The 25,851-nt window shown below is 34.6% G+C and overlaps 1 protein-coding gene across 9 annotated transcripts in view; it reads left to right on the top strand.

Annotated features, from left to right (window-relative positions):
* RPGRIP1L (RPGRIP1 like) overlaps positions 1 to 15,295 on the top strand; it is an 81,421-nt gene extending 66,126 nt beyond the window's left edge. For all 9 annotated transcript variants that reach the window (XM_075040253.1, XM_075040247.1, XM_075040250.1 and 6 more), the window contains 3 exons: positions 3,867 to 3,951; positions 10,978 to 11,111; positions 14,554 to 15,295. In XM_075040253.1, coding sequence (XP_074896354.1) covers positions 3,867 to 3,951; positions 10,978 to 11,111; positions 14,554 to 14,657 — 323 coding nt within the window. In that variant the 3' untranslated portion in view covers positions 14,658 to 15,295. The remainder of the gene's footprint in view (positions 1 to 3,866; positions 3,952 to 10,977; positions 11,112 to 14,553) is intronic.
* Positions 15,296 to 25,851: the final 10,556 nt, after the last annotated feature.

Raw genomic sequence — 25,851 nt, 5'->3', positions numbered from 1 at the left:
GAAAGCCAGTAAGATAATAATAATGAAATCTTCATGTGTGTTTACTATAGCTTTACTGCATCTCTTATTCATGTCTAATTAGATTTGAGTATGTTGAATATTTGAGGTTAATTGAGTATTTTCTTTAATAAAAATGAGATTTGCATGGGTGGAAAGAAGTTTACATTGAGCTTAGAAGGAAACTAACAGTATTCTAGATTTTTGCATGGAGAAAATCAGGGTAAGTCCATAAGTAATCTAAAATTATAAATAAAACATTTAATATTATTTATAACTGGAACAGCTTGACTGTTTTAAGAACATCTTAACTGATGCAGAAGGCTCCATGAGATTCATTGCTTAAAAAACATTTGAAGTTTTTCCATACCTTTTGCACATCCTTCACTGTCATTGCTTGACATGTAAGATAGTAGAAGATTAATGTAATCTTGTTGAAAAACAACATAGTAGAACTCCATTGATCTGGACATACAAGATCCTATGAATTTCCCTTTTCACAAGTGGTTAGCATTTAACTTGACATTAACTGTTTATTTTGACTATGACTTTTGGACTGGGAATGGTTAGAAGATCATTTTCTTTCTTCCAGGGTCTTAGAACAGAAACTTGAATGGGAGGTTTACACACTCCAGGGTTATACCACATAACTCTTCATTTCCCATGACATTAAGTGTTGTATCTACCGATGGCCATACTGACCAAGGAGAGGAGCTGTTGTGTTCGTTAGTGGTGGAAAGAGTTATTAGAATGCTTCTAAACACTACAGTCCCATAAATTCAAAGAAAAGTGGAACTTGCCAAATTGTGCTCACACCATGACTCTGATTTTTTTGATGGAGTTTGTTTCGGTATGGTTTGGTTTTGATGTTAGGGTGTGTTACAGATCTTAGTAAGCAATGAATTAATATTTTAACTTTTTAATGCAGTTTAAAATTGTGTGCCAGAAATTATTTACTTATAATTATGTATTTATTTCTACTCATGTCACAATATATGCTTTAAAGTGAACATAATGGCAGTTTCACTGTCAGAAAAACATAGGGAAACATGTTGTTACAGACAAACAAAGCCCAGTCTCCCTCACATGTAAATGCATCTTAATTTGAGTAAAATAAAGATTTTTCTTGTCAAGGCCACAATTACTTGAATTACAAAGCTAAGGTTAGTTCATGAATGTTGTTAACAAAAAGCATTTATATTTTATTAAATATGAAGACTTAACTATGAAAATGTTGAGATGGCAAGAAAGTTACTAGAAATTAAGACTGACATAAGGTCTGAAATGTGTCCTTATCACTGTATACAATGGTTCTAGAGAACAGGCAGCAGAAGTAGAAGAAAGATTTACAAAATTTTGCAAAGATTTTATATGACATTTAATCAGAAAGCTTTCTCTCTTCAGTGAGTAAGTGGTTATTTGAACAGCTTGAAGTACAAGTGTAAGTAGACCAAAGGAAGGGGAGGTGGGGGAAAGATGATGGAGTTTATTAAAAACAAACTTCTGAAGATCCATATTCTAAAAGGTGGATTCCTCAGTATAACTCAAATGAACATGTTAAGGCCTTGCATCAGAAAACAGTTATACTTTTTTGTGTTTATTTCTTTTCTCCATTAAAGCTCCACACTGTGAGGCATCTTTTCTTCATCATCGTGATGAAACTCTACTTCATCATGTAGTCATTTAGTGTTCTTAGAAAGTGAACTATGAAAAAAATATGCTCGAACAGAACCAGCTACATTAATGTTTGGAATTCCAGTGATTTTTAATGAGGTTCCAGGTTCATTGTAATCTTCAGGTTTTAGTGCTTCTTTAGGAAAAAACTTTTAAATTATCATTTTAGATGCAAACTGTCACAAGTTAATTTTGAGTGATTTTTGCAGTTAATTGGATAGAAATATGAGGTGTTCCATGCCTGGGAGCAACGTTATAATTCTAAGTTCAGGTAGTACTAAGGGGTGATATGAAACATGTTTTTCATCAGGATCTAAAAATATTTTTTCACTATGGTTAATCCTTTTCCCCAGACTTGAATGGCATTCTTGTGCTGCATGTTTTACTTGCTAGTCTGAATTTTTCCATTGGGTGAAATGAATTTGAACTCTTTAGGTTTGTAAATAATTTCCATTTAAAATTCTTTTAGATACAGAATTAGTAAACTTAGGAAATTCCATTTGGGATGCTTATGGGAAAGGGAAGAATCTGTTGATGTGGCAGCTCCTTTGAAGTTCTTTGGCTGTCCATCTGTCTCCCTGCTGCCTCCCCATCACTTCCTGTGGTGGCCCCAGGAGCACTTGGCCATGAGAGTAGCATATGTGGAAAGTCATCCACATGCCCAAAAGAATAGCAGATGGCAGTAACAGCTTCTTTTAACCTGTCTAAGAAAGTAAGAATATTGTGGGTGGAAACTAAGGATTCCAAGATAGAGCACCAATGCTTTGCTTTCTCTTAGTAGATAAAAAGGTGTTAAATTGCAGATTCCTTTGAATGATTCAGATACTAATTGTACTTTCTGAAAGTAACTTATTTCTAATAGCGATTCTGCTGGCCAGGTAAGAGCCAAGGAGCAGCTTTGGAGAAAACTGGAGAACCCGTAGCTCTGGAAGGTGTGCTTCCTAGAAGGACTTTTCTAGAGATATGTCCCTCAATAAATCCCTCCACAAGGAATTAATTTGAGCCTTCTTATCTCTTTTTTTTTACTCCTGTATTCCAGTACTCTCTGCTTCTTGATAGAATTGGTAATTTCTCTTTATACAAATAAGTTTATTTTGATTAGTAGAAGGCAGTATGAAATATGTTAAAGATTTCTGTCAGCATGTAGGAAAAGGAAACCTTATTGTGATGTGGAGAATGAAAAAGAGCTTTTTTGAGTACAGTGGCAGAGTAACTAGAAGAGAGTGAATATTAAAGATATTGGAATTTAAAGACAAATTTCTAGCTCCTCCTCCTGCCCTCAAAACCAAATGAAAAATGTTCCGAAGAGCTATGTTTGTTTCTCAGAGGGTTATATTAATTCTAGTTCTGTCCTAGCAAAATTTTTTCAGCTGCATTTTGAACTGGGGGGGGGGGGGGGGGGAGGGGGGGGGGAAGTAATCCTTTAACACTGTTTTTCAATTTTTGCATCCTGAATTTTTATAATCTTTCACAGTAGTTTACTGATACTTGTAGGCTGATACCATTTGCAAGAAAGCAGCTACTTTCTTAATATAAGATGCCCAAAAACTTCTTAAAGAATTTCATAAAACCCTGTCTCTCATTCTTTTATTGTTTTTTCCAAACCAAGGCTATTTTTCACTGTAGGTCATATTAATGGTACAAAATTAAAAGCTGGTCCTTGTGTTTGTATTTTAAATTAAAACAATAAAAAGCTTTCAGAGCATTCACACGCTCCCCAGGCTGTGGATTTTGTCCAGTCCATTGGTCTAGATGTTTCTCTTATTGAAATATTGTGGCAGGAAAGGAGGATTAAATTACTAAGGCTGTCAAAAAGGACAAGCACTCTGCCATACATTATCATTATCACTAGCTTCCTCAGTGGAAGAAAATGCACTAAATCACTTCAAATACAAAGCAATAAAGACCACTGGCTTTTAAAATCATGACTGCTATTGCCATTAACAGAAAATGACAGCTATGTGGCATGCTTAGATGCTGCTTGTATTTTTTTTGACAGTGTGCACATAAACCTGCCAGTGACACGCCATTAGATCACATGACCTTTCAAATTTGATTCTAACATTGTTGCTTTTCCTTAGGAAAGACAAGGGAAAGAAATGGTTATTTTTCTTTGTTCTTTTTTTCATGCTCTTTCTTCTAAAAGATGAAAAATAATTGATAACTAATTATATTAATTCCGATTTGCTTTGCAGTGATACATGTGGATAAGGCAAATAATCATGCAAGAAGAGAGTATCTCAAGTCTATGCTTCTAAAGCCAGATCTACATACTGACAGGTACGTATTAGAGCTGAATAACTCTGTAAAAGGTCTTTGTAAATAATGCTTATAGTTTGCCTTGTTGTTTGACTCTATTGAGGAGGTATCCCTGAGAAGTTAGTACATAACTAACTAATAGAGACGATTTTGTTTCAGCTAGGAATGATACCTATGTTCTGATGTGGCAATTGATCTACATTTCTTCCCTGAGTAGGTTTGTGTGGCATGGAATATTGCAACCTCTCTTAATGTTGTTTCAGTGCTGTGCTTTGGTTTTGTTGGTTTTGGGTTTTTTTTTTCAACAACCTCATTTTGCAAAAGAGAGATTTTATCATCAGCATTCTATCAATAATGAATTTGAAAAGCACATATCTACCTGATGGTAGAGAAATACATCTGTTGTTTTCTGAATTCAGAGTACTAAAAGGAGTGCAAGAGCTTCTGGAAGTGTTCCTTGGCCCTAGAATTTGCAAAAACTTTTTTTTTTTTTTTTTATGCAGCAGGCAGCTATTATATGAATACATAGGAGAAAGAGTATGAATTAGTCTTGTCCAAGCTCATAATAAGTTTGTTCTCATTCAAATTTTTTGATTGAGATAGCATGTGCATTGCTTTGAAAGAATGAATGACATCCTTTGATTCTGTTTCCTCTTGAAGGCCAATCTTCATTAAAGTGGAACAGTTATTAATTTAAAGATCCCTTTAATTTGCAGAAGAGTAGAATACTTGCTGATCGTATTTGAAGTGTAGGAGTTACTTGTAAATCTTTTAAAGACATATTTATTCACAAATCACAGATTCACTCTGAGAGTGATCTCTCTTCATTCCATTTCCTTTCTAAAGCTGAGTTTCATGTCTTGGTCAGAAAACAAGTTTCACTGGAATGGAGCAGGGAACACCATTAAATGATTACTTGTTGGGATGGAAATATCATACCAAAACATTCTTAGGTTTGGAGATTTAAAAAAAAAAAAAAAAAAGTCTTCACTTAAACTAAGTCATCTGCTTGCTTATTACCGTATAGATTCGGAGAGTGGGTAACATGTTCTACTAAGAATTTAACAATACTGAGGACAAAATATACTTTTTTTTCCTGAGGGGTAGTTCAGCAAAAGAAAACAGCTAGTCTGTGGGCTGCAATTTAACCTACAAATACTTAGGTACTAAATATTTAACAAACCTAAGGTAAAAACAAGGTAAAATAACAGCAGCAAGCTTTTTCCCACAACAGAAACATTCGTCTTTTATGTGTGCCATCATGGTACTGTCCTCTGTGTGACCAGGTAGGTTGTTTTCTACGTTTATCGGTGTGTCTAGTTTGGTCTGTGGTGAAATTTCAATTCTGTATTGACTAAATAGCAAGGCAGGAAGTTCATCAGTAGTTCATTTCCTCACTTTATCCTAGCGAGATGACCACCAAGAAACAAAATTTATGGAAAGATTCTGCCTATTCACCAAATGTTTTCAACTCTATGCATTTTAAACCTGGCCTAGTTACATCTTCAACACATGTTTTCTATCACAAGCCTTACAAACTAATATCAAAGCTTTTTTAGCTGAAACAGGAACTGAACTAAACTAAAGCTTTAAAGCTCAGGAAACCAAATTATCAAGGATATAAATATCATTTAAAATTGCCTGCACATGGTTTAGTCTGACACTTTATTGGTGTTACTGCTATGCCAGATTATAGGAGCATAGATAGTGTATTATGTATATTAAGAGGTGCATTAAGTTTTCAGGTGAACTTGCTTCCTGTCACAATGAATGTTGTTAGAAATGGTACTCAATGATTGGGTCCATATTAGAACATAAATAAATAGATACATCACATCCTATTTTTGTCTTCCAAAAGGAGAGTCACTTTAATGAAAGCCCCTTGAAAAAGATAAATATTCTCAGGTGTTAAAAGAGATATTAATATAATACATAAAATTACTGCTAAGCCAAAGTTGCAACTATAATCTAATCCTATAGTTGAAACAGGAGCCAACTTGGCCCTGAAAATAATGCATTTCACAGCTTTATACTGTTTTAGTTTATACTTACAAATAAATAAATACAGATTGGCATGGCATTTATATGGGAAAGTATGTTTGAATCATAGATTTGTTTAGGTTGGAAAAGAACTTTAAGATCATCTAGTCCAACTGTTAACACTGCCAAGTCCACCACTAAACCATGTCCCTAATTGCCACATCTACATGTCTTTCAAGTACCTCCAGGGATGGTGACTCAACCACTCCTCTGGGCAGCCTGTCCCAATGCTTGACAGCCCTTTTGGTGAAGAAATTTTTTCTAATATCCAATCTAAAATTTGTTGGGAGTGGGATTTACTGTTCATGACAGATAAGATTTCAAAACAAAGTTGATTTTTTTTCTTTCATTTCTTAATGGAATCATGGATATGGAATCATTGTAAGTGTTTATTATAAATGTTGATTTTTTTTTTTGTTCCACATTTGAATAAATAGCTTTAGTGGCAGAAAATGCAAGAATATTCAGTATTCACGAAAATCAAGAAAACATGCTGCTAAATAGAATGATATAAAATCTATGAGCATAAGGTAGTAGGAGACGGCAGACTTTTTTAAATCCTCTTTAGGTTAGTAATTGTTGCATACCACGAAGATGGTTCTTCTCTTTTGACAAGCGTCTTTGTCTTTACGTTTTCAGACAGACAATATCTCTATCATTAATATGGAAATTTTGTCAGAACGCTTGCTTTTCCTTATAGCTGTATTGTGTGACATGGGTACCTTTTTTGTTTTGTTTCTTTGTGTGTATAATTGGGATTCAAATTACATTCCTTATATATGTTAGGAAGCTATACTTACTAGTATTTGTAAAACTTTGCAAAAAAGCAAAGGATACAAAATTATTATTTTATTTTATCATCTGAACCCCATAGTTATTTACTTAGATGTTCAAGTCTTTAAGTCAGTTAATAACAGGAAGCATTTCTGGCAGTCCATTTAATTTACTGTAATTGTGTCATAGTTATCTTTTATTCTTCATCCTGTCTGTATTCCACTGTTGCCTTTCAGCATTTTAAGAGCGTAGAAATTTGGGCTATACAGAGAAACTTACCTGATATTCCTCATGTCAGATTGTACTTGCAATGCTTGCAGTCCTGGTGGTAGAGTATATGCTTTTCTGACAAGTGTCAAAAGAGACATATGTGAAGAATGGAGGAATCCATTCTTCTAACAGTCACCCTGCTGTGCTAACAAGAGTGAACAGGTTTATGCAAGAGGTTTCCAGGCTGATCCTGACAGGTGTGTCATTTCTTCATAGGAAATGATTGTTACTCCAAGAAATTGACTATATGAAGTCATTGTTCTCCAAAGTAACAGAATCTATGCATCCATGTTATAGGAGTATAGAGATGTGTACAGTGTTAGCTTCACATTAATATACTATATTAACACACAGGTTTTCTCCCTGCTGCTTAAAAATGACTAATCTCTGGAATAAAGAATTAGAATCAAATTCACCTACATCACAGCTTTTGTTCAGGCACTCTAAATTCCCTGCCGGTGATAACACCTTTAAGTGTTATCATAACATTGATAAATATTTGTCGAGGTTTTTCTGCTTTGTTGTAAAGCATATTTTAAGCTTAAGGCAGTTTTTTTTACTTTTCTCTTGGCCCTTTATTAGCAGACAATTTTCATTAAGTTCTCTAGTCTTTCTTGCAGTGGCTAGCAAATATCTTCCCACACAGTACTTTTAACAGAATGTCAAGATTTCTTCTTATTCTGTCAGCAGGCATGGGATTCCTGCAAGGAAGTGAGTACTGATACCTGGTGTTACAGAAAAGAAATGTGGAAATGCGCTAGAGAGAAAGTCTAGGATCCTAGAGAGAAGTATGGGAGAGAAACACTATACATAGCTTTATTTTTGTAAGAAATCCTAGTATGAATTTGATATTCCAACATATATCAAAGCTTCTTACATAAGTGAGGCACTGTTAAGGTAAGATGAGACACTAGCAGCACATTTGTGCATTCTGTGCTGAAGCAGAGTGAGAAGCCTGTTCACGTGCAGCATGTTCCAAGGCATTGTAAACTGTCTTTTTAGCCAGTTCAGCCTGAAAACAAAACTCTTGCAATTTTTGGCAAATGAAGAAAACAAGTTAAAGCATGCTGAATATCATATTAAAATGTTTTCTAAACTGAAAGCATTTGTAATATTTTTTTTAAATACAGAAGTTAAAGTGATTGTGGTACCATTCTTGCAGTCTACTAGTTGAAGTATTCTCCTGGGATCCACAGTTCAAATCTCCTTTCTGATTAGCAGCAAAGATTTAATCCAATATTATGATCTTTTAGGCATATTGGAACTATAAGGTGTTAGAGGTGCAGTTCTTTTGATCTGTTTTGTTGAAGCTTGCTGTATTCATGTAAAATACTTGCATATGATCTGAACCAGAAAGTGGACCAGTATGAACAACTCTCCACTTTGGCTATAAGGTACTGTCCCAAATGCTACTAGGCCTGCTTTTAGTTTATGCTTTAGTGAAAATTTTAGCAATAGTTGGTACCTTTAAGTGATAAAAATTAATCTAGCACTAATCTCCTCCTCTTCTATAACTGTCTTAACTGCTAAGCTGGTTTGTCCAATTGATTTGATTTAACATTGACACTGAATCATAAAACAGATCTGTTCCCAATACCCAGCAATTTTATCAGTTATTCTTACAATTTTTAATTTGTTTTTATTTAATTTCATATTTATCTTACACATCTAAGTATTTCTTTCTTTTTGATTGAATTTTGGCAGTTTTGCAGCTGCTTAGCTCTGTACCAAAATCTTAAGTTAGATCCATTATACTCAGTCAAGACACCTGCTGTTGGAAATAGCTGTGATGTTTTTCCTTCTCTGACTCCAGAAATTTTTTTTAAAGACACGTATTTTCAATAGATGTCTGGTTTTAGTGACAAACAAATATTTATGTATATATTTTCTATAATAAATATTTGTTAGTAAGAGCCAAGCACAAAAACAAACTACTAGAAAAGCGTATTGCAGTTGTTATGTTTAAAGTCTTTTAGGAAGATTTGATTATATTTTGTCTAGGATATCCTTTCCTGTAGACTTGGATTTTATGCAGCTTGATTGTTATTCATTTGTAATTATGCTTATTGTAACATTTTTCGGCTGTAAAGCTCACAAGCATTTACAGTTTAAATAACATTGCCAAGGCATACCAAAAAAGTAGTTAGCTCTGAATTCCTGTCATTTTATCTGTCTGGGCGTTTTTGGCTCCAACACAAGCCACCGACTTAAGTCAGCTCCAGCACAATACTGGAATTAATGTGTTTTAAAAGAAAAGCCATACTTGGATGTAATGAGTGTAATTTAAGTTCACAGAAGAAATGCAAAAATTTTGTATAGTTGATGAGCTTAGATGTTTGGGATGGACAAACAGGCTGTTTAGACAGCCCAGTAAATACTCAAAGGCCTTTGTATCCAGGCTGTACTCATGGGTAGTTTTTTATGTGCAAGACAAGAACAGAATAACGAAGATAAAATATGAGAGGTACTGGTCAGAGGGAACAAGTGCAGGACAAATTGCTGTGTAAGGTCCAACTTTAAATAATGAATACACAAGACAACATTAGAAAGATACTATTTTGAGAGAACTGCATTTAAGTTCCTGTTATTTTTGTGGAATGTGTTCTTGGCTAGAATATGCTCTCCAAGTATCTAAATGAGGTGTGAAAATTCTTAATAACTTTCAGCGAAATATTTTACACTTGGTGTTTGGAAGTGCTTGCTTCATTGAATATGGCTGGCATTTCTGATATCAGGAAAACATTTGATATGGTTTGTCTTTCTCAATTCTTTATCTCATGTCTCCCACACCACTTAGTGTAAAGCCAACAAAATGCATGGCTTAAAATTTACTGAGACTAGATCTACATTATCAAGTAGTGCAGACCAGAGACTCTCTAGTGCAAAGTAGTTGTTGCTAATGGTCTGATATTCACAGTACACAGATTTTTAGGATGATTTGGAGAATTCAGAAAACTTGTGATCCTACTGACTGAATGTCTATCGCAGTGGATTACTGCATTAGGGGTAGGTACTCCTGGAGCACATCTTCAGTTTCATTTAGCCCAGAAATCCAATTAATGTGCTCCAAGACTATTATGCAAATACAGGACCACAACTGGGGACAACTGAAAAGTTTTACTTCATAAGCATGCTCCACATCAAAGCTGAAATACTCATACAGGTTCATCTTATATGGCCCAACTGAATTAAAGTAGTTGAACAATTTTAACAAGTTTATGGTATTACAAGGTTTTAACCAACAAAACATAATTACATTTAATCTAAACCTTCCATTTTTGCTTATGAATTGTTTTTATTTCTATACATCAAATAATTTGCATGGTATGGTCAACACAGTAAAAAATTTAAAAAAACAAACAAAAAAAACCCCCAACCAACCAACCAAAAAAAAAAAACCTACAAAGAAATCCCTAACTATATTTTTAGATCTTTTATATAAATAAGTTTTGCTATACAGGCCACAAAGTACATAGATACAATTTTGATTTTTACCTATGGGGGGTAAATATAAAGAAATTAAGTGATTTGAACAGTTGATTCAGCAGTTGAGCTAAACAAACGTACAAGTTTCAAATGTGAAAAAGTCCTTAATCCTTAGACTATTCTGCCTGTCACTGCCATATGAACAAGAATTGTGCCACAGGGTGGTGGGGGGAGGGGACAGAAAAATGAAACAATTCTATAAGCCTGCAGATCTGTGGTTACAACCTCTCTGTCCTTCTAGTATTGCTAAATAATGCTAAAGAAGGAGGGAAGATTTAAAAGAAAGGGTCTCAGACTATTCTTGTCATGGAAAATGTTGAATATAATTGATAAACAGTTCTGGTTTATGCTTAACTTGTAAAATAGAGTGTGGTTTTTTGCCTTTTTTTTCCTGGTTTTTGAGTTAATTTTCAACCCTTTTTGAAGGTAAAATATCCTTTTTTCTTTTTCTTGGTTTTTTTTCCCTTTTATGCTTAGCTTACGATTTACAGTGGTCAGTGATCCCCCAGAAGATGAACAGGATCTTGAATGTGAAGATATCGGTTTCGCTTATGTCAGTTTGAGAGAGATATTCCAGAAGCAGAGAGATATCATTGAGCAAGATATTGATGGTAAATTTTAGAGATTACTTTCTTGTAACGTTTTGTAACCTAAAAATTATTTGTTGAATTTCTGTTTTTCTCTGCAAGCTTTACTGTGCAAGTGATTGTCTAACATTGTTTCAATAAGAAATTCTTTAATATTAACTAATGGCTTCCACGTTTATTTGCAAAAGTCTGCTAAAACCGTGTACTATTGTTATTCCTTAAAATCTGTTTAAAAAAAACCAACAAAACAAACCAGCATTCCCAGCTCATAATAATTAGTTTATAAAACCTAAGAACTTTCAGGACATGTCCACTTATAATTCTCTATTCTGTACAACATACTTCATGCTAGTAAGCCTACAAATATGCATTTTGTTATTAAAATTTATGCCAGTAATTCTGTATTGCTAATGTCTATATTTTATTTGAAGTTATGTTATAAACCCCAGAGTACCTCAATCTTGTGTCCTCCATATGAAACCTGTATCAGAGACAATATGAAATACTGGTGGCTTTGGTTAGGTATCAGTTTAGAGTAAGCATCCTTCTGTAACAGACTATGACTGAACTTTCACTGTGACTCATGAAAGCAAGACGAGGTGAGTAGGAGGTGTGGAATCTTCCATTTCCTGGGTCTTAGGACAGCATTTTTATAATGCTGATAAAAAGACCTGAGAAGGCTACTCGGTCCTTTCATAGACAGTGAAGGAAAATATTCTCCTTGCTAAGACTTTCCTATTCCCCAAGGTAGCAGGGACATGGTTATCAATGGTGCATTTTTCTTCTTACCTGTTGATCTCCATCCTCTTTCCCCATTGTGGTAAAGCTCAGTGAAGAAGTTGAGAGTATATCTGTTATAAAACAGTTGCTCTCCTATAATGGTGAGTGAACCAGCTTGATTACTAGACACAATGCAACCATTTTGCAAGGTACGCTGTGCAACAGCAAGAATTCTAGTTGGCCCTAATAGAATGCCAATCTAATGTGACTTTGCTACTTTTACTGCTGTGTCTAATTACCATACCTTGAGTGGTGGGGAGCTGCGTAGTGAGGGAAAGAAATAGGCTTTCTTATCCATTTCCATTATCATGCATGATTTGCATCCATGCTGCAGCTAAAATACTCAAAAGTATGCATCAAAGTTCCAGGAACAGGATAAGGAAAATTCTAAGAAGAATCAAATTTCCATACCCTGGAAAAATAATATACAGATTTGATGCACTTCTTACTGTGGCTGAACCACTTCATCTTTTCTCCACTAATAATTTTTCTCCAAGTAGTTGTACAAAAGCACATCTCCTCCAAAAAGGTATTTCATAGTCTCTCACTGGAAAATTGTTTTTGTTATGGATTTTACGGCCATAATTCCCATTGTCATAATTCCCATTTGATACGATTGATTAGTGATATAAATATAATTTTGTACCTTTGAAAGTCACCTTTCACAAAACTCTTAAAACTCCTGATTGTCACCTGAGATGATTATTATGACAGGAAAGACTGTTTTTTGTTACTAGTTGTTAGTTAGTTGTTACTTAGTTACTAGTTACTTGTTCTGTCAAAAGGTAATCATTACTATGTAATGACAACTACCTCAATATTGTGAGGAGCATTTCTTCCCCTGATCATAAGACATTTGAACTAATTTTTACGTTGTGTACATTATATCTATGAAAGTGATAGTAACAGATAGAAATAATTTTATTCTTCTGTCCACACTTCTCCCCTTCCCTGCAGATGCTGTACAGTTTAGATTTTCTTTTTATTGCATCCATACCATATTTTCTGAAAATTTAGAAATTTCAGAGAATTGAAATTAATTTTATGTTAATATATGTCAGATCACGGTAAAAGTGGAATATATCAGCATATTTTCTTGGACAAAGTCATTGTAAAAGGACCTGTTCTTAAGATCTGGACACAGACTTCAACTAAATGTAAAGGCATCATAAATAAAATTCCTAAATAATACTGTACACATTCTCTGAGGTGGCTGTTGGTTTGAGGGAAAAAGAATAAACCTAGTCACAGGTAAATTCATAGGACACTACCACATGAAGATCTAATCATTCTTAAGTTAGATACCATAAACTTCCTTCATTCTTTTTGAGGACTGCAAGCATATATCTTTTTCACATCTTGTTCCTTTCATTGCTGATTGTGTGGAAGTGGCCTACATGAAATTTGAAGCAATTAAGTGAATGGCTCAGCAAGAGGCTGGATGGAAAAGAACATAGACACGACATATAACAAATACGTCTCAGAGATAATATGACAATGTTTAAGAAAATAGAATTAATGTTGTTTTCTGATATCATTAATTACATTTATCCTACCATGCTTACAAGTAAAAAGAATAATGTCCCCTAAAGTCTGCTCTTTAAGTTGACAGTTCACTGAGTGATTTGTCCAAGGATATACAAAGTGGTTTGGATCGCTAAGAATAGCATCCAGTCTGTCCTATAATAGCTCTATCAACAAAGTAAAAGATGGAAGTTTATCCCATGTTTTTTTCTTCTCCAAACCTCTTCTGAGCTGTCCCCAGCAGCCTAGAAGTTGTAGCATGTCCCAGAGTACCTATCCCAGATTATATAGTAAATACATAACCTTGCCATTTGTCTGCTGTATAATTTGCTTTGAAAAGATGTGCTGTCAAGATTATTTGTTTTTATTCAAATCCCTTCTAGTGTCATTTTAGGCAGCCTCATTGCTTTTTATGGAGTATTGGAAAGAACCTCATTTTTTTCCTGTTAGCAGCATGTTTTTAATCACAACAGCAGAGATTGTGGCCCTCTGGGCTTACTTAGATATTGTATAAGAGTGCAATTTTAAATCATGTTAGCTAATTTCTGTAAAATAGAAATTTTAAATACTACTTTAAAACCCACATACACAAAGATGAAGGTAGTTAAATAGTTTAGTCTAAGGGAAGTACCATCTTTGTCTACACTTCACTATTTTACAACACATAGAAGACTGGAATTAAAATAATTATGCATTGCACTAACTAGAAAAAATAATTTACTCTTAAAATACTAATAACTGTCCAGGCTGATTTGGACTGGTCATACAGACAGTGTAGAAAATGCATTAATTGCTGTATTTTTTACTTAAAACTATTTATAAGCATGCATGTATGTCTTTAATAGAATTTGGAACATCTATATTTACATATTGTGAAAAATAATTAATTTAGGCAATTATCATACAGATATTTTTCTTTATTTCACAGTTAATTCCAACACTAATACTTTTATTCATGTACATTCTCGTTCTTAGAGTACTCGGTTTCCAGTACGTTGAGTGCCTGAACTGGAAGAGTTCTTTTTTATTTCGTCTTTTTTTCTCTTTTTTAAGCATATGCTAGGTGCCTTTTAATCTGTCCAAATGCTAAGGAAAATTATCAGAACAAAAGCAAAACCTTAAATGAAATTGCTAATGCTGTTTTCTGATGTTTCCTTTCTAGTTTTCGATTCACAAGACGATAGTGCAGTAATTGGAAAGCTCAAAGTAACAGTGGAAGCCCTCCATGCGCTGCGTTCAGTCTATGAGGAATGCAAAGATGACTAGGAGGCATGAAAGGGAAGTTTGCCTACAGAAGTTCCTTCTCCCAGTGTAAATACATGCTTGATAGTACTTCAAAGATGAGATCTTTGTAATTCTTATAGTATATTTAATGTATAATTTATATGAAAAGGACGCTTGATTTGTAGTTGTAAAGTTTTGTATACTTTTCAGTCTGTTTGTTTTTATATTTCCCCCCTAAGGCTAAGAATCTTTCCACAATGGACAACGTCTTGTAAATAATTAATACCTACATGATTGAATGATGTGCTTTATTTGCATTTTCAAGATTTTTTCCTACATAAAACAGTAATAAAAATGCAAGTCAAATTTTTAATTTTTAATAAAAAAACCATAAGCCTTAGAAAACTGATTAAAAATACTTTTATGTTATCCCTAATCACCCCACTAAATGGAATGCCTGTGATTAGCCTCATTAAGAATTTTATACTGTGAAGATTTTATTAAAAGCAATATATGAAAATTACTTGGATTAATGTGTTAATCTGCCTCTTTAAAATGCTAATATCCATTTTATGCACATTAAATCTCAGTATGTGTTTTCTTTGATGCATGCAGTTCCTATCAATTAAATATAAAAAATGAGGCTAGTTGCAGGACTTATTAAATTACTGCAACCTTTTTTTAAATAACTTTTAGCCTTCTACTAACATTATAATCAGCTGTTTATGATTATCATGATTTGAAGTAGGGGGAGGGCAGGCACAATCATTCTTCTGTACAGTAAAAGATTCACTTTCTGCCAACATCTGTCAAAGCACAAAAAGAAGCCATACAGTATCAGATTTTGCTTCACCTAGTTTGAGCTGTAGGGACAGGCCAACTGTGTTCTCATTTGTTTTTTGTCACTTTTAGAAACTAAATCAATCATATACAATGGATTGTTGTATCTGAATAACTAGTGTCTAGCTTGGAAAGTTAATTTTCCAGCTTTTAACCAATCTCAGTGAAGGATTTAATTGATATTTTTAATGGAGCTGTGAATCAATGCTGCAAAAGGATTGTCTCTTGAGAACGAGGTTATAATACATTTCATTTTTTAATTTACTTTTTTATTTGTCATTTTCTTCAAAGGATTTTATAGGCTGTGGATTTCCACTGTTTGCAAACAGGCTATGTTTCTTCATAAGCATATGTAAAGTATTCAGAGAGATAAGTAATTTATTAAAATCTACCTAATTTGCCGTGATATATTAAATCTCTGCTTCAGTGATCACAGACCATTTCATTTAGAGAATTAGGCATTCCCTCTTTGTGTGATTAAAGCTCTGGAAAATGAGTTCTTTGCTCCTATTTGTGAACATTCAAAGCCTGCTAATGGCAAGAAGATGGAATAGATTATGAGACAATTCATTACAGTTCAACAGAACAAAAAAAAACCAGCTATAATGCAGAAATGCAAGTATGAATATCTGCATATAGTTTGAACCATCTGTGCTCTAATGGCTTCAATAATGGCTCTTCGTCTTCAGTAGGCTTTGAAATGACATCCATACAATATTAATTTGTTGATGTACATTATGAGGCCAATGGAATGAATATATTCTGACCACAGAAATCTCTGAATTCCAACATGAACGTATGGTTGACTCCATTTTAGGACCTACCATCTTCAGTAGTACTTCTCATCCAGACTTTGCCAATCCTCACAGCATTTCATTCCTCTGGAACTTTTAGGAGACCACAGACAGCTGCATTCCTAAACCCCTTCATTCTTCAGTTAATGGCCATATGTTTGTTGTCATTTGGGCTGGCGCTTATAGTTCATCATTTTGGCCACTATTTCTAGCTTTTTTTGGCTCTGTGCATCTATATTGTCAATAAGACTGTTATTATACATTACAGTAATTTGAAACAGCTAGATTCAACACTGAGATTAACTGAGTGGCTTTTTAGAAATTTAGTTGTGGTATTCTGTCAGGAGGTTCTTATTATTCTTCTAATACTTTGCAAACCAAACTAAATATCCTGCACATAAACAAAGAAGCAAATTGTATTGAGTTTTCATGTGTGACTGTTTACTGACTTGCAGGAGAGCTATGTAACTGGTGCTTGTTTTCTTCTGAAATAAACCATGTGGTAAAATTAGAAAATCAGTGATGTTCATCTCACTTAAACGTTTACAGTAACACCCTTAGCACTTAATCTTCTCCATCTGAAGTGAAAACTTAGAAACCAAGCGTTCGTATATTCATTAAACACAGACCTCTTCAGTAAGTTACTGCAAAATATTCCAGTTGACATTTGGTTACATTGTGTTAACTGTTCTCAGTGACTCCAACATTAACATGTATAATTTGCCTCAGGTTCCTAAACATATTTCTTTGTAAGGCTCACTATTGCTCAGTTTTGGATTTAAAAAAAAAAATCTTGATTTCTATTCATGTTTATTACTAAGACAGATATAATATTCAGTGAGGATTTTTCCAACAGATGGATTGTATTATCTTATGCAACATAAACATACGAACATACTAGCAAGTTTTGTTCTTGCATTAAGTAGTCTGTATTTCCAACATGCTCTTAAATCTTAAGTCTAAATGCTGCACTCTGCAGGGAAAGTGGAAAATGTAATCTAGTACTATTTTGTCCAGATTTTAGCTATGAATAGCTTGAAGAAAACTTATATCTATGTACTGTCTAGCCTACGGGAAAAAGTATCCTTTTTTTGTGTGCGATATGTTAGTAAGCACAATTCTTTTTCTATTTTAAAAAAGGAGCCTTATTAATGTTGGATAATACCATATTTTAAAAAATTGCTTAATTAGAATTAATTTTTGTGGAATAGATAAATTTTTTCCATGGTGTAACTTGGATGCAACAGTGGTCCTGCATAAGATGAATTGGGCAGGGTCAGATGATCAGTTTTGTTATTTTATATGTTTTCCCATTAATTGTTACAGCTTGTAGCTTTGCTGTGATATCTTCTTATGTGATATAATAGCTGCTATTCTCCATGTGTCCCAGGTATGTTTATCAAGATGGAAACTTAAGTTTAGCTCAAAAAAAACCTCTTTTTTTTTTTTTTTTAATGTTGCTTTTAACCTGTTATAACCTTAACTTAGGGATGGAAGTTAAAAGTAAGTGCGTCATGAACCAAGGTAACATCTGTGTGAACTCAGTCAATTTTGCTGTACAGTAAGTTGCTGCTTATCTCACTATATGCTTATAAAAGTAGATATGACAAAAATTATAATAACTTGCCTCACAGAACTTCTACAACTGAAGATCAGTATTTAAGTTAATAGTAATATTGTCTTAAAATGCTTTTTATTATTTCAAGGCATAGTAAGACATTATCATAACTCAAGAATTCACCAAAGATATCAAGACTAAATATTAGCTGTTAAATTTAATTTTCTTGTTTTGTATTAGAACTGAGAAATAAATTCACATACAGACTTAAAATTGTGCAACAAACTTTATTGCATGTTTCAGAGCCAGAGAAATATTTCATGTTGCAGTTAGATCTTTTTGCAGGTGATGATAATGATTTATATCTCAGTTTTTCAAGATATTCCACAAGAGAAAAAATATTTTTTATAAGACTTCCTTAACATTACTGTTTATGATATACGTCTTAGTAATTGGACTAGGCCTAATCCTGCAACTAATACTGAATTGAGTGCATTATGTTGCCCATATGAAATTAATTGCAGAATGTAAGTTCAATTTGATACCTTTGTATGCATGTGATAAAAATTTGCTCTTGCAGACTATGCTACAGATGTACTGCTCTGTGCTTTTCATTAGTTCCTTTTTGGTATTGCTGACAACTTTTAATTCTCTTTGCATCTTTTAAAATGGGATGAGGTAACTTTAAGACCTTCATTTCATCAGAATAATTTCTCAAGGGAAGAATTTGACCTGTGTTTTGTTTCTTATTATGGTATAATCTTAGCACTCGGAGGACATGACCTTGAAAGTCACATGTAATGTAAAGACTTTGGTCTTAATTTAATTTGTAAACCAAACTCCTAAGTTGTGCATCTGTAGGTTTTAGAGGTATTTAAAAGCTTTTCTTATTTCTGAGGTCCTTGCTGAATCATACTTCAACCTCTCAACACTTCATGGGATCAAAGTCTAACTCAGTCCTGGCAAAGTTTCATTTCAAACGAAAGCTGCTTGTAAATTATTAGATACAAGTTGAGGATATTTTGCCTAAGAAAATAAGCGATTACGAACCTTCAAACAGAAATGCTCATAGGTTCTTAATAGTAGTAGTTCTACCACAATAATCTATCAGGATAGGATCATTCAGGTTAGAAGGGACCTCAGGTGGTCTCTAGTCCAGCCTGCTGCAGGATTAGCTATAAAGTTAGACCATGTTGCTCAGGGCTGTGGCCAATCTGGTCTTGAAAACCTCCAAGGATGGAGACTGCATAACTTCTCTGAGCAACCTGTTCCAATGCCTGACTGTCCTCACGGTGAAAAAAGGAGACACATTTCTAAACCTTACTTCAATCCAAATTGAAGCCAAATCTAGATCCAAGCACATGAAAACAGCTTTTGCTCTTAATATACCATCTAATCACTTAATTATTTTTTTTAATTCTATGAATGGCAGAAGCATGACTTTGTCATTTGTTTCAGCTATTTAACATTTTTGAAATACAAATAACTAGGCATTTTAGTGTTGATTTTCATGCCTACTGCCTTGCAGTATGCCATCAAATTTCCATTCAGTTTTGTGAAGCAATTGACAAGAAATAGCTATGTTATTGTTAGTGTGATTTGCTCAGATAATTTTTCTGTAGATTTCAGTAGTAACCAATTTACTGTGGTTTATTCCTGGCTTAGATTATTTTAAGAGTAAGAAAACAAACAAGTAAGACTGGACTCATTGAAATTAAACTCTTCATGACCTTCATTCATGAATTCTTAACATATTTTAGATTTACAAAGAAACTGTGCCCCTTCAGCTGTGAGAAACAAGGGCATAAACCTGGAACCTCTGTCCACACCCATTCTCTGTATCAAAATATATCTTACTTCAGCAGTCCATCAATAGCTGCAACAGTGCAAGACAGGTCTTGCACGTGATCTGACAATGATTTGTTTAACATTTCTGTGGATTTGGAAAATAATCTATTTTCTATTTAGGCAAACTGTCATTCTTGTTGAATGCAAAATTATTTCCTTATGCATTAGAGCTGCAAGAACTGAACTTTTCTTGAAAAACCATTGGAAAAATGTGGTCCTTCTACTACTACTACAACAACAAAAAAAAAAAAAACCAAAAAAACCCAAAAAACACAATAAAGTGAAGTTTCTTTTGCTTGAAGAACTATCACACAACCAGTGATTATTCTGATTACCTACTCATAAGTATAAACAGCTACAATAGCTGATAGCCTTTGACTTTAATGATAATGAAAATTCAATGAAAAACCAAAAAGGTTTTACCATGTATAGGGAAATTTTCCCAGAGAAATGAAAGGAGGAAGCACCAATCAGCATCTGACTCCAAACACACAGTACACAAATAGTAAATAAATAATAAATAAAGAGTAAATAAACCACAGCAAACTTAAGAGAACATACAGAAAATCTTTCTACATTTTGAAAACATTCTTTAACCTTCTTTCCTCTGTAATAAGCAGTTATTGTAGTATACCAAAACCAGGCCCATTTGGAAACTTTCCAATAGGTTGATAATGTCAATGGTATAATTTACATCTTTAGATGAAATACTCAAAAATGGAACTATTTATAAAGCAGTACCAGTAGTGTATCAGCATACAGTAAATATAACCTGAGTGAGAATATATGTGGGGGTTTTTGTAGCCTATCTATATTTAAGCCAAACAAGTTAGTGTAACTTGTAATTTATCTTAGAATGGAATTTACAGTTATCTACTCAAAGTCTTTAGTAACAGAGCTTTTCACAGAAGTTTGTGAAAGTAATGAGGGATTATACTTCCACTCACAACATCAGACAAATAGGATAGAGGCCTGTGACATAGCCCCTGTACAGCTATTAATGAATCCTACAACAGTGTGCATGTTGTGGAAAGCATTGATTACTGTAGCTTTATTAAATATCTCTTCAGTATCTTCTGTTTTTGAGTTGGCCTGTTTAGGGAGAGCATAGAAGTTGATTGTTATGAAGTCTGTAGGGTGTGAGATGTGCTGTTTCTCCGTTTTCATCATTCTCTAGGGGACAGTCTCCCTACAGCAGGTAAGTGGAAAGAAGACTTTTCTGCTAAAGGTGAGGGTTTTTTTAAAAATCAATGTCTAGAAAGGCTTTGGGAAAAACTGACAAGAACTCCTTAGATGCTATAAACCAAAATACTTTTTGTGTTTGACTTGCACTTCAGTAAGTGGGAAGTCCACATCCTTATCAGGCCCACAACCCTATTCTTTGCACTTGGTTGATTGTAAATTTTGATGAACTTCTGGCAAGTTGCAATGGTGACAAAAAAATAGTGTGCACGAAGATGTAGAGCAAAGAGCTGAAGCTCTTGGGGTATAGAATTAGTTTATAGTTAAGAGGGCAACAGTTTGGGATGTTTCCATATTGTTACTGTGGGTAGTCTGCTAGAATTTCTGTCATGTTGTGTTCTCAACGAAGTTCAGATATCTGTAACCAGAGAGCACTGCCTCAAAAATCACAGGATCACAGAAGGGTTGAGGCTGCAGAGGACCTCTGGAGGTCACCTCGTTCAACCCCACCATTTGCCCAAAAGTTTCCTTTCCTCACAAAAGAAAGAATCCTTGAACAGGTGCCAAATAAATGCATTTGGGATACTGGTGAAATAGAGGCTTTTAGTCAAATGAGAGATAAAATTAATTAGCCATTTTCTGGAAGCTTCCCTTCTACCTTTATGCTTATCGTGTGAGGAAATGAGGCTTTACAATTAATGAGAGAAGAAACAACTACTTGTGACTGGTCTGTTGTATTTGAGCTAATTCTACACATCAGTGCCCGTCATCTGGGAGAAAGCAGAAAGGACTAGCGATCTTTCATAACCTTTCCAGCTTCTGCTCAGGCTGTTTGAAGAAAAGCCCTGCAAGTGCAGTCCTCCGGAGCAGAGGCAGGCCGGGCCCTCTCGGCACAGCCGCTGTGCTCTCCCTCTGCTGCCCTGCCCGCTGGCCTGCCCTGCCCTCGCCAGCCCGCCTCAGGGGACGGCAGGCAGCAGCCTGGCTGCTGTGGTAGCAGATGGCAAAGACGAAGGTGGAGGTAGGATGTCTGAGATGTAAGAGTTATGTCTGCCTAGACTAAGCTAAGTGGCTGCAAAGGACGTGGTAATTTTTGAATGCCTGAGGAATATGGGCTGCTTCTTGGGATTGCTGTACGTCACTGAGGAAATGGACGGAAAAGGGGGTGCTGAGGTAGAAGAAGTCACGTGGGAGATATCCTAGGAGGCAAGGAAGGAGAAAATATAGGATGAGGAAATGAAAAAGAAAATGGAGAGAGAAGTAAACATTGTAAAGAAGTTGGTGTCCTGTACAAAGTAAGCTTTCACGCTGAGCTGCTCCTCAGCATGTGTAACCAGGGCCGGTGTCAGATGGAGGGGAGTGGGAGGGCCACAGGTGTTTACACTGGAGGGGATCCTGGAGGGACAGCAGGCAGGGGATGGTGTGAGTCTGGTTTTGTCTTTGTTTATTTACCTGTTTTAATATTGAGCCTGTTTTTACATTAGGAAGCTTTTACATTAGGAAGAATGTTTCCATAAACTTCTGCAGCTTTTTTGCCTTTGGGGCACGCTTACCAGGGTTTTAGCAGAAACAAGTCTGTCACGTATAGGTTATTTCGTACCAAGGGAAGAGAAAGGACGCAACTGAACTTCACAGTCTGTTTGGCTGTCCCTCCAGGATGACCCTCCCTCAGCCTGAGGAACCACATCTCCTGCTGTCCACTTGAAATGAAACCCGGGATACAAGTGAGGAGGCAAATGAACTGGAAGTTGAGTCCTGGCTTGCAACTCATGGAAGTGCACTAGGACAGAAAATCATCAGGAGGAGAAAAAGAGAGTGGAAATCAACTGTTTGGTTTCACCCGGAGTTCGGTCATGTCAAAACACAGTAATAAAACAGCATGATGCTTCTTAGCCATAGGTTAAAAGACCAAAAAAGCAACCAAACAACAAAAATCCCCACCCAGTAAGTTGTAAAACAGCACAAATTATGGGATCGTGAGGTAATCTCAAGTAATCTCTTGTGGTAAGATGTCTGCTCTCCTTTTTTTACTGTGCTTTTTATGATTAACTTGGCTTGTAAAGTAGTACTGTTAATACCAGTTACGCACGTGCTCTTTGAGTATTAACATGAAAATGTAAGTTCATTTCAGGAACTGCTGGAGGGTGGATGTTTTTGACATCTTGTAATCCTTGTTTATGTTATGCTCTGTCTATTAAGTAAAATACAGTTTAAGTGCACCAACTGAAACGGGAGATTTGTATTTTAAGGTGGGGTTATGTTTAGAGAAATAGTTGTTAGCTACATCACTGAGAAAAACAAAGTGCATTTTGTTTGGGTTTAAAGCCAGATGAGACATTCATAATAACTTATTCTGACCCCCTAACAAATGATGTTGCACTTAGTTACTTATCTGAGTTATCAAAGGATCTCAGGAGGCTTTAGAAGAAAGGTCTGCAGTCAGTTTCTTACTTTGTTACTGCAGTTTGACATCCAGTGTATTTTATTCTCAAGTTTGAAGCTTAAATGGAGCATGAAGTTTTGTATTATTTGGTTCCCAGTATTTGATATCCGTCACGTGAAATCATGGTTCTGCCCAACTTGCTAAAACCTCACCCTGGGCCTAACCACTTCATTCTGTGAACCCTATAGCAAGACTAGCCCTAGTTTTGGGGGTTTATTACAAGTATTATTGTTCTATTTGACTACGTTTGGTGTGAAAATACTTTTAGAGATACCACACTTCTTTACTTTCACCAATCTGATCATTTTAACAATGAAATACAATTTTTAAAGGGAAATCAGTTAGTTGCATATTACATGTTGTACATTATATAATCTTTTAATCCACAAGTCATAGTATTATAATATAGTTAAACACACTTGGAGAAAATACTACTTTATGACTTCCTTTGATGGCATGCCTGTTTTTCGCATTTGCTGTCAGGTGAAATTCATTTTTTCAAGTGATACAAAATTTGACACACGATATAGAACATCAATTTATTTTTAAATATGGATTTATTGTTAAACATAGCCTAATTATGAATGTTAATATCATTAGTGAATATTTTGCTATTTATATCAACTTTTATATTAGTTCCTGCTCTGGTTTTTAGGGTGTTAAATTACTGCTTTTATAAATTGCTTATTCAAGGAAGAATTACTTATCAAAATATAAGTGTGGAAAAATAATCTTTTTGAGATTGGTTTCTCACAAATCCTATGACAGCAAGCTAGAGGAATATATAATTGTCCGTCCTTTCATTTCTCAACAGCTTTGAGATTGTAGTTTGTTATTTTATCTTGCAGCATTTTTCTGGTATATAAACCAGATATTTCCTCAGCATGCTGCCTGGAGAACAAAATGGAAGTTTAAAAATGAAACCTTCCATTATACAAAATTGATAAAGACCACACAATAAACTTAGGTAAATACCAGAAGTACCCACTTCATGTCATTATATTATATATCAGAATGTATAAAGGACAACTTGTGAGTGAAAGTTGCCCCCTACTGTCTGATGTGACATTTGCATACAGAATAGTAATTCCCAAAATTTGAGATTAATTTGTCTACCATTTCTTTAAAGAACATATTTTAATTCTAAATTTTAGAATTTCATATGGACGTATGGTACATACAAGATAAGATCAGATGTTACAGGAAAAAAATGAGCTCAAAGAGTGCACCAGTGAAAGCCAACAGGTAGTACTGAACAGATTAAATACTAAAATTAAGTGATCTGCTTAGTTTTATTTAGGCCTGTACGTGAGTGTAAAGCAGATCTGGCAATTAATATGTATTTATAAAATTGGAGGAATTAAGTTGAAGTGACCTTATTGTTTTTCCTGCTTGTTTATTGCAATGGAAATTTCATGGGTTTCTACACAGTGTGATTCTACCATTCACTGCATATAACACTAGATAAAAGGTGAAAAGCCAGTTTAGGAGGGGAAAAAAGAGGTTACAGACACAGGGATATAAATGTGTAATAACAAAAATGTTTTTGAGATATTGATTGGTGTTTCATTTCATATATGTAAGACTTGGAGTTTAAAAAAAGTGTAATTTTGAGGGAATCTGTATCCATGCTGGTGTTACGAACCTTTAAAGGGATTTGGTTTAAAATATTCATTTTCAGTGTCTAGTTAGTTGCTGCAGACTACCCCTTTCTGACCTCTTATTTCAATTATACAGGAATCATAGAGTATCCTTCTGTGATGTACCAACCACATTTTTCTGTTTGTTCAAATCATTGTGGACATTAAGAAAGAAACAAATATACAAGCTTTTAAGTTTTTAAAACACACCTTTTTCAGAATACTGTTAATTCACTTCTTTTTTATCCCTTAAATAGGAGTAGTTAGTTCAGCCTAACTACCGATGGATGCTTAGTGAGAATTTGTCAGCAATGCGAGTTAGCATTTCAAAATCATTACATGCATAAATAATTTAAAGACTGAAGAGAAATGAATCACGAATGCCAAACCTCTGGGAAGCTTGTAAAGCATTGTCCTAGTCACAAAGTGAGTATGTGTTCTTATTTATACTGCACAAATGGTACTTGAAAACAGCTACAGTGGTAACAAAACAATTGCCAATGTTTATGCTTCCAAATTATGTCTGTCAGAACAATTTGCATGTAATGTTCTTAAATGATTCAGTAATAAATGCCAAACATAACATTGTAGCAGATGACAACTGATATCACATTGATATTATTAAGATGTATTATATTGTTATTATTAAGTTTTAGATACCATTTTTGTTGGATATTTTTATGAAATAACAGTTTTTTCAAATCCAATCTTTGATTTGCAGTTTCTGGCAAGGAATCCTTAAAGCATTTTACAAACTGTGTAGCACATGGAAATTATTTTGAAAAGAGAAAAAGTAGGAAAACAAAATGCCTGGAGGCAGTTGGTGGGAGTTGAGGATATGTCAATGGCAAAGTCGCAACATAAGTGTACAAGGACTGAGATTGCAGGGATAATGGTGTATTTTTGAAGGCAACGCACATTCTTTTCTTCTCAG

The sequence above is a fragment of the Buteo buteo genome, chromosome 11, assembly GCF_964188355.1.
Source record: "Buteo buteo chromosome 11, bButBut1.hap1.1, whole genome shotgun sequence".
In the NCBI taxonomy this organism is placed as follows: Eukaryota; Metazoa; Chordata; class Aves; order Accipitriformes; family Accipitridae; genus Buteo; species Buteo buteo.
This window is presented reverse-complemented; position numbering and strand designations above follow the sequence as displayed.